Consider the following 9,612-nt stretch of genomic DNA (forward strand, 5'->3'; position numbering starts at 1 on the left):
GACAGAGCTGATCAACAGCCTGGTAGAGCAGGAGCATCCTCCCATCTGGCCAGAAGATGCTGGCCACCCTCACCCTCCTCCTGGGGCTGCCCCTGGCCCTCGCCGCCGAGCCCCCCAGCTGCGCCCCGCTTGTCCCGATCACCTTCGACAACGCCACCATCCCCAGGGTAAGTCCTGCCCTCTCCTTTCCTGTCAGCATTCCTAGCCCTTACAGGTCCAGAGAGAGGTTATAGACTCATCAGCTCCATGCTTATCTCGCTGGCTATCCATGCTGCTTTTCTTAAAAAAAAAAATCCAGATTGCTGTACAGGGGCACAGGGAAGGGGTGAAGCCTTGCAGCTCTGCACCCATAATCTCATGAGCAGGCACTTTTGGAGGCTCCTCCTTCCATCTCCTCTTGCGAGCCAGGCTGGGCACCACCATCCCAGTGGCTTGTCACTCTGTTTTAAGTCCTTCAAGTGGTGGTGACTCAGATCACGAGCCTCCATCTGCAAACCCTTCACTGCATAAACAGTATTTAGTCCCTTGGGAGTGTTTAATGGGAGGAAAGCAATGAGAACTGGGCACCGAGCAGGAGGGACACCACCACAGAAAGAACCAGCCATCCTGGGAGCTGCAGCAGCACTTTGGCAGAGAGGGGACAGAACCCAGGGGATAAAACCCCTCACCCAGACTGGATCCTGCCCCAGGGTGGTCACCTACCAGGGGTCCTCGTGGCAGTGGGATGGCAGGACACAGCATCTGCTTTCACTCATGTGGTGCCCGTGGGTTAACCTGGTGTGGCTGCCCCAAACTTCCTCACTTCCCTCCCCTCTGCAGCTCCTGGGACAATGGTACTACATCGCCGGTGCAACCAAGCACCCCCCTCACACGCGAGAGTTAAGAAAAGTGAAATTCTCGGCTTTTTCCCTCTTCCCTGGCGACCATGAGCACGAACTCAATGCCACCGAAGTCATGAGACAGTAAGGACAGGCATTCACCCCCTCATCATGCTCCCCCAACCCCAGGGGCACTTTTACCTGCTGGTGCCATCCTCTGGGCTGAGGCACCCTTGTAAATTTGGGACTGGAGAGCAGCTGTGCCACCTTTATTTAAGCTCTGCAGTCCCACTCAAGTTCCAAGTCCCTTGGGCTTGCTTGGGGAATTCTCAGGGGTCTTTGCTCCATCTGACCTCTCTGCCCCACAGCAACAAGACGTGTGTGACGAAGAACAGCAGCAAGCTCCAGGTCTGGCACGAGAACTCCACCCTGGTGCACGGTGAGGCCCAGTCAGAGCACAGGGAGGGGATGCACCTGGGACTCTCCTGCTTCTCTCCCCCAGAAGTGGGCACCAAAAGCTCTTTTACACCAAAAATTGTGTCTGGAGGTGGGGGGGAAAAATTCTTCCACCCCATACAATGGGTACAGCAGCGCTATGGGACCAGACTGGACCCACTGGGATGAGTCTCAAGGATAAAAGGGGATGAGCTGCCCCTGCCAGCTCTGCCCAGGGTGAGCCCCAGCACGGGGTGATCCCACTCTCTCCATGCCTTCCAGTTGATGATGACGAGGTGGTTACCACGGCCAGAATGATCCAAAGCCACGAGGACCTGCTGATCCTGAACTATCTCGGCACTGACTCCCCAAATCTGAGCCTCTCAGGTGAGTGGATGCTGCCTGGATATGTGGGGCAAAGCCTTGTCCAGGAACAAATCAAGGGGCACAGGCACCCCCAACCCTCACAGGCAGGGCAAAAAGCCCCTTTTCCTCTGATACAGAGAGGGGAAAGATGGGGGCAGGCAGGCAGCAGATTCCACATCTGCACTATGGGGATCACCCAGGAGCAATGCACCCCTAAAACTCCCTTATGTTCCCTCCCTTCTCCATTTCTCTGACAGCACGGACACACAATGTGAGCAAGGAGCACCTGGAAGAGTACAAATCCCATCTGGACTGTCTGGGCCTCACCGAGGAGGATGTGTACTACACTTTAATAGAGGTACCAATCCCTCCTCAGGGTGAGCAAGCCCCAGGCCAGCTTCTGCCTCCAGTTGGGATGGGGTTCTGGGCAGGGTATAAGTGTTGCTCCCCACTGCAACTTCCCCTCTGTGCATCTCCCCTCCTACCTAAGCATCCAACTCAGCCATTCCTTGTGGTTTTGAGGCAGAGGGGCACTGACAGCCACTCTCCCCTCTCCTGTAGGATGCCTGTCCCCCGCCTGGGGAGAAAACAGATGAAGATGCAGATCCACAGGTGGAGTAACCCCCAGCTGCTCCATCCTCATCCTCCCACAGCCAGGCTCAGTGCAGCCTCAGGAGCTCCTATCCAGGCTTTGTTTTTATCTCATGGATTAAACACCCAGTTTCACTGTTCTCATCTGTACCCAAAATAAACCCCTGTGTTACAAGCACCAGCTGCTCCTGCTCCATCCTCTCTGGCACCATGTGCAGGCCCCCCTCCTGCACGCCCTGCCAATGGTGCTGCATTTCCAAACCTGCCAAGAGGTGTGAAAAGCCCCAGACAAAACCCAGACAGGGCCAGATGTGGCAGTGGGCACAGAGATGCTCATCTCTCACACCAGCTCTGTGGTATCAGGGGATCCTAGCCTCAGGATGTTGGGATGTGAGCACCAACCCATCAGCCCCAACCCCATGGGAAGACACACAAACCAGCCAATCCCCTCTAATCTCCTCCACCATGACACTTTTAGCACCTGAACATCCCACCCTTGATTTTCAAGCCAAATCCCACAAGGCTCCATCTGCACCAGGGCCTTGCACAGGGGTTACAGTGGGGTGGGGTGACAAAAGGTGACACCGCACCTTCCCTGAGTGTCTCCAAGCAGGGGAAAGGGGAGACAATGGGAAAACCATCACCCAGGGCCAGACCAAGGGATTCAGGGAGGCTTTGCTACCAGAGGGGAAAAGGTAAACAGAAATAATGCCAGAGAAGCAGGTCCTGCCCTGACCAGCAGCACAGGGACATCAGCGGGACAGGGAGGGGAAATCAGGGAGCTGCTACAGATCTGTCCAGCAGGATGGGGGTGAGCTCCTGGGACCCACCAGTCCTATTTTTATGGCTGGTTTTGGCAAGGATAGCAAAAACATGTTCCCTTCTGTTCAAAGCCACCCTGGGCTTTGGCTGGGATGGGAGGAGCTGCACAGTATGTCATTACCAGAGCTAGGGGTAACTACAGCGGCCACTTGTGGGGGGGAAAATGGGCAAACTTAGGGCAGATTGAAGTTTTAAACGCAGGGACTGCATCGCCCCCATCACCAGCAGCCCACACCTATCCTCGGCTGCAGCCAGAGGGCCAGGGCGAGCGTCGGCGCCTAAAAGGTGCTGGTTGCATCACCAAGTGCGGAGCCGGCAGCCCCGGGCACATCCTGTCCCCTCCCAGCAGGGCTGCAAGAGCCGAGCGAGCGTGTCCGTCTGTCCGGGGTTCGGGAGCCATGGCCGGGATCGCGGTCACCCTCGGGCTGGCGGTGCTGCTGCCCACGGCCGCCTTCCCCTGCGGAGCCCTGCGCCCTGACAACGCCACGGCCACCAAGGTAGGAGAGACACGAGCCCCGGGGGGCTGCCCCGCTCCTACAAATAATTTGTGGGTGCTCTGCCAAGCCTCCCTGTCCCCTGGGAAAAGGGGGAAACCCCACCTTGTCCCCTCCCGGCACATCTGCCAAGGTGCCCTCGGTGAAACACCTGCAACAAATGTGAAACATTTGCTTTCCAAAACACCCCGAATCGCCCGGTTTTCTCGTGGCACCCTAGCAAGTCCCAACAGCAACCTCCAAAGAAAGAAGGGTGGCTGGGTATTTTTTGGGCTGCCCTGACCCTGCTGCACCACCCAGAGCACCCACAGCCGGCGCCAGCATCTTTCCCAATCCCCACACGCAGCTTGTTTTTTTACCCCGGTGCAAAGGTTTCATCCGCTGGCTGCCAATGTAGCGCCAGAGGGAGAACTCACAGAGATACCAATTCTGCCACGGGGAGGGTGGGGATCTCCTCCCCACGGCTCTCCCCTGCAAACCCAGCAGCCCTCACCTGCCCCTCTCTCCCCACAGCTGCTGGGGACGTGGCTGTACGTGGCCGGGGCTGCCCAGTTCCCCCGGCACCTCCTGGAGATGCTGCTCATCGACCACGGGCACCTGCACGTGGAGCCCCTCACGGATGGGCGGGAGCTGCTCATCACCCAGCACGTGGCCGTGTAAGATGCTGCCCCCAAACCCGTCCCCTCCCACCTGCTGCAGCCCCACAGCCTTTCAGTACAAAATACGAGCACAATTTCAGATTGATTTCTCCAAAAAAACTTTCTCCTGGCTGCTCTGTGCATCCTCTCCCATCTCTTCTCTTCCTCACTCCCTTCAATTAATTATTTATTTCAACAGTCCCCGGGTTTGGGTGAATTTTGCAGGGCACAGAGGTCTCACAGACACCAAGCCCTGTGGGCAAGGAGAAGACCTCTGTGGAGGAGGAGACCTCTTCAGAGGTCCCAGTGCCACAGCCACTGATTCTGCCAGGCACCAAAAGGTGTTTCCCTTGCCAGGTCAGACTTTCAGGGGATGATTTTTTTCTGTGCCAACACAGGCAGCAATTTGTTGTTTCAGTTATTTTGGGGTGGAAAATATCTCACCACCAAGGAGTGGGGGCAAGGCAGAAAAAATGCACAGGAGAAATGCCCTAATTTTAACAGTGAGAGCAATTAACCCAGTGAAGGAGGTGGCAGGTGCCTGGTGTGGGCTCAGGAGCAGGGCTGGGTCTTTGCTGGTCCTTTCCAAGCCCATGGCATCACCCCCTGCCCCTCCCTCTCTCTCTCCAGGGGGGACCAATGTCTCACCAACAACCTCACCTACTTGGAAATCGCCACCGGTAACACCACACTGGTGAAGCATGGTGAGCACCCATTATCCCCCAGCCCGTGTTTTTCCATGGATTGAGACACACAAAGGGCCCATGTCCATGTTTTACATCATCTGATGCATTTTCTGCCTGAGTCACTTTGCCTGTTTGAAGCCTCAGTGGGCTCCAAACAACTCCCCACACCAGGACACCCAGGGGATCACACACCCCCTTCCAGCCACACTAAACCCCACAGAGCAATGCTGTTCCAGGAGCAAACCAGCCCCCATCCCTGCTGGAGAACACCATCTTGTTTGTGAAGTTATTTCACAATCCCTGGAGGAAAGGAGGGAACACTCATGGCAGTTTTCAGTGAGTTAATGGAGCTTCTCATTCTGAATTGCTTCCTCCTTGCAGAGGAAACAGGGGGAGCCATTCGGGGTGGGAATTGCAACCCCCTGGGTTACAGTTTGCACTGACCCAGCCACAGCAGCACTGCTGTGAGCAGGGGGCAGCTTCTCCACGATTTTGCAGACCCCCAAGCTGCAAGGTCAGGCACTTGGGGTCAGGCACACCCTCATACCCCGAGCCTCAGCACGCCACACCATGCAGCACATTCCAAAAGCAGGACAGGAGTTGGGTGACTTTGGCTCCTTCACACCCCAGCCCCATATTTAAGGAACACAATTCAAATAAACCAAGAACCAAACAAGTCACCCCATGTCAGGACATTTGTCCTCACACACTGCTGAGGGCTGGATTCCAGGGGCTACTGGCGCTGCTCACACCTGGGCTGGGGTTTGTTGCTGCTGCAGCACTAAAAGTGTGAATATTTTGGCTGTTCTCTCCAAGCCAAGACCCAGGAAACTGTGGGGACACTGATGAACCTCACCTCTGAAGACCTTTTACTCATCCAGTACCAACTGCAGAGGGAAAGGACATATGTGGGACTGTATCTCTACGGTACGCAAACTCCTTCCCAAAGTAACTTTGTCATGTGACACCGAAACACACACATAAAATTATCAACTGAAACCACAACAACAGCTTGGTTTCACCAACAGTGAAACTTTCCTGAGACCAGCGCTCCAGGGGTCACAGGAGCATTTACAAAGCCCATTAAATCCCACATCTCTTGGCAGAACAGAAAGAACAAGTTAAAGACCAAACCCACTTAGGCCATAAATATTCAAAGAACAGGAAGCAAATACAACTCAGCATCGATATCATTGTAAAATCTCAATATTTTCAAGCCAACCATGATGTTTCAGTGCTTACCTCCCAGGGCAGAGCACGTGGCTTTGCAGTGCCAGCACAGGCAAAGCTGATCAGATCTACCCACAACCTCATAAAGCACTTTTAGACCCTGATAAGGCTCCCCATTGCCCATCCAGGCTGCAAAGCAATTGATTAAGGGAGTTTGAAGATACAGGTAGAAAACTGCCTCCATACTCAGCCTTGGACCCTCCCAACACCCCAGGAATGTCAGACTATCCTGCCATCCCTTAAAGCAGACAGGACTGGAGTAGTTTGGGAGAGTAAAAAAAGTGATACCCAAGGCTCGTTTTGTTCATGTGTGTTCACCATGGGCACAAGAAACCCCTGCAGAGACCACATCCACAGCAAGCACTGGTGGGGAAAGGAGGCAGCAAGGGCAGGGACATCACAAAGGACCATCCTAAGGCCACCAGTCCATATTTAACTCCTGGCAAATGCTTCTCCTCTTCCAGCCCGGAACCTGAGCGTGAGCACAGCTGACCGTGAGGAATTCGAGCACCACGCCAAGTGCCTGGGGCTGAGGGAAGAGGAGATCATTTATGCACCCTGGAAAACAGTACGTGGGTGTCCGTGGGTGGGCACGGGTCAGCAGAGCCAGCACAGCCCCCACCCCAGGCTGTACCCCCAGCTGCCAAACTGGGGTCTTGGAGAGGCGTTTTCGAGGTGGTGGAAAGGATTTAGGGGACTAAATAACCACAGGTTCGCTTAAATGGAGGTTTAAAATAACATCCCCCTGCAGACAGGTGACTCCTGAAAGCAAATACCTGCACCCGAGCATCTCCAGGGAAACCTGGTAACTGCCTCCCACTGCCTCCCACAGGCACTGGGATCTTTGCCCTGAAATTCCTCATTTTGCCTCGAAACTCCTGATTTTGCCCCCCCCCCAACCCCCAGCAGAGACCAGCTGCCCCCAGGAGCTGCAGCAAGGGTCAGGAGGGGCCAGTGCATCAGAGATTTTTCCTTTAGGTTTTTCACCAGAACATTAACCAGACCCAGCCCTTGCCTCTGCCACCTTATTTAGGACATTTTATCCTGCAAATGACCCAGTCCCCAAGTCAGCTTGAAAAGTGAAGGTGAAAAATATCCTACCTTTTTCTGTTCCATCCTGTTCCATCCTGCTGTTCCACCTCAGGAGGCTCTGAGCTTTCAGAGGTGCCCAAAACCCCACACCAGGCAGCCAGGCTGGATCCAGCATTGTCTCCAACACCCATCCAGCCTTAAGATGCCTTTTTTAAAACTGTCCCCCACAGTTCAGGGGAACTGGGGACAGGGACAAAGGCAGGGAGTGAAACCCTCTTGCTGTGGCAGGGCCAGGTCTCCTTTCCCATTTAGGCAACAAGCAGCACCTGGGAGGAAGAGCCCAGCTCCCCCACACTAACCACAGGCAGCTGTGGACTGGGAGTTGCAGAGGCATTTGGGTCACATTTAACTTTGGACAAGGTGAAGGAAGGTTAGAGAAAGGCAAAGTGAGTGCAGTAAGAGAAAATTGGCTGTCCTTACAAGCTGTGGTGCAATTGGTGTTGTCAGAGAAGGGTTTTGTGCCCAGCCAAGGTAGGACACTGCATCCAAGGAGTAAAAAACTGATTAAACAAACACAGAAAATATTTTGGGGACCTTTGTCATCAGGGTGAAGGAGATGGATGTGAACAGAGCATCAGAGCAGACTCACATACCCCTCCACCAGCCCCAGGCACTAATAGACCTTAACTTATAGCAAATGCCTGGGTAGCACAAGGATTTTACTTATTTCACCAGAAGTTTGAGTCCCCTTTTCCTTCAGCACTCATTTACTGAACCCCCAGTATAGCACAGCTTTGCCCCAGAAACTTGGTTTCTTCTTTCCAGCACACACCTGGAAAATGTCACCAGCAGCACCTGGGCAGTGTCTGTGCCTGGGGAAGCCCAGAGCTTCCTTAGCCCCTCTTAGACTTATGATCAGCTAAAAAGGGAAAGGAAAATACTCCTTTCTTCAGTAAATTCTCTCCTGTTGGTGCCTTGGCATTTTCACTTATCCTGTTATTGTTGTTTGGACAGGAGCTGTGTCAAACAAAAGAAATAGAAAAAGGCAACACCCCACACACGGAGCCCGTGGCTGAGGGCACAGCATCACCTCCTCCAGGTACCCCCCGGCCTGGGAGTGTGGGGAACTGACCCCACTTCAAGCAATAAATGTTTTCTTCAAATTCCATGCATTTTGTTGCTGAGCTTTTGGAGAGCAGAGGGTTCTGAAGAGGTCAGAAGTGGGGCTTGCTAAAAGAAATTGGGCATCCAGTTCACCTTGTGTGTCATTCAGCTGGGAGCTGGGAAGAGTCATCCTGGAGCTTTACACCAAGCTTGGAAGAGAGCTCTGCCAGAAAGGCAGCACTGAAATGGAGCAGTAAGAGAGGCCAACCAGGAGAGGGCAATCACTAACTATGTTAAATAACATGCCAAGCCTTTGAGGAGCAAGTGGGATATACAGAAGGCTGGAAACCTCTTTACCCGTACAGCCTGGGGAAGAGGGTGCTTAACTAGAAGAAACCACCCAATTCCCTTGACAGCAGTTTGACCACCAGGTAGCCCAGATGGGGCAGAAGTTCCTGCCCAAACCCTTTGGATCTGACAAGTGCTCCCCAATAATGTCCATCCACAGCAAGGTTTGCACACAATGACACTGACAAATAACCCTCCTGCCAGAGGGAGGGGGTGCTGGCCCAACCCAGGCTGGATTTTTACTTTTCCAGAGAAAGGGCCATGTTTTCTAATTTCCCAGTAAGCTCAGCACCGTGGAGGTGGGAAGGTACAAGTGCCAAGGTTGAAATTTCTCTCTGTGCCTCTGGTACACCCCTGCACTTGTCAGGCACCTCACTCATCCCTTATCCCACCCCCAGCCCCAAAGGGAGGACAGCACTGTCACTGCATTTGTGTAAGTGGAGGAGTTTAACAAGAGACTGCTGTTGCTGCGTGTCTGGAGAGTAGTTCAGTCTCTGCTCTAACCTAGTAATTAAGCACTGAAAATATCTCTCTTCCTTAAAAAGGAAGAAAATGAGCAAAGCTGGAGGGAAGGCAGCAGTGGGCCCCATTCCTCCCACTGCAGCTCCAGGGTGCCCTGTCCCTGTCCAGCCTTTACTGGGCAGTGTTTCAGTGTCGAGTCTTTGGACAGATTCCTGTAGCAAAAAATGAATTTTACAAGATCACAGAATCATTAAGGTTGGGAAAGACCTCCAAGATCATTGAGTCCAACCTGTGCCCGATCCCCACCTTGTCACCCAGCCCAGAGCACTGAGTGTCACATCCAGTCCTTCCTTGGACACCTCCAGGGATGGGGACTCCACCACCTTCCTGGGCAGCCCCTTCCAATGCCTGACCAACCTTTCTGTGAAGAAAGTCCTCCTAATGTCCAACGTGAACCTCCCCTGGCACAGTCTGAGCCAGTTTCCTCTTGTCCTGTCACTTGTTACCTGGGAGAAGAGGCCAAAGCCCCCCTGGCTCCACCCTCCTGTCAGGGAGTTGTAGAGAGCAAGAAGGTGCCCCCTGAGAC

The 9,612-nt window shown here is 53.8% G+C and overlaps 2 protein-coding genes across 2 annotated transcripts; both read left to right on the top strand.

Moving 5' to 3' along the window:
• LOC108495078 (alpha-1-acid glycoprotein 2-like) lies at positions 1–2,388 on the top strand. The gene is made up of 6 exons (XM_017810353.1): positions 1–167; positions 820–962; positions 1,187–1,257; positions 1,536–1,640; positions 1,877–1,977; positions 2,181–2,388. The coding sequence occupies exons 1-6, from the start codon at positions 57–59 to the stop codon at positions 2,238–2,240; spliced, it is 591 nt and encodes a 196-aa protein (XP_017665842.1). The 5' UTR covers positions 1–56; the 3' UTR covers positions 2,241–2,388.
• A 121-nt stretch (positions 2,389–2,509) lies between these two features.
• On the top strand, positions 2,510–8,277 carry LOC108495077 (alpha-1-acid glycoprotein 8-like). The gene is made up of 6 exons (XM_017810352.1): positions 2,510–3,529; positions 4,040–4,182; positions 4,795–4,868; positions 5,667–5,777; positions 6,545–6,648; positions 8,127–8,277. The coding sequence occupies exons 1-6, from the start codon at positions 3,125–3,127 to the stop codon at positions 8,241–8,243; spliced, it is 954 nt and encodes a 317-aa protein (XP_017665841.1). The 5' UTR covers positions 2,510–3,124; the 3' UTR covers positions 8,244–8,277.
• The last annotated feature ends 1,335 nt before the right edge of the window (positions 8,278–9,612 follow it).

The sequence above is a fragment of the Lepidothrix coronata genome, unplaced genomic scaffold, assembly GCF_001604755.1.
Source record: "Lepidothrix coronata isolate B3197 unplaced genomic scaffold, Lepidothrix_coronata-1.0 Scaffold28, whole genome shotgun sequence".
NCBI classification, from domain to species: Eukaryota; Metazoa; Chordata; class Aves; order Passeriformes; family Pipridae; genus Lepidothrix; species Lepidothrix coronata.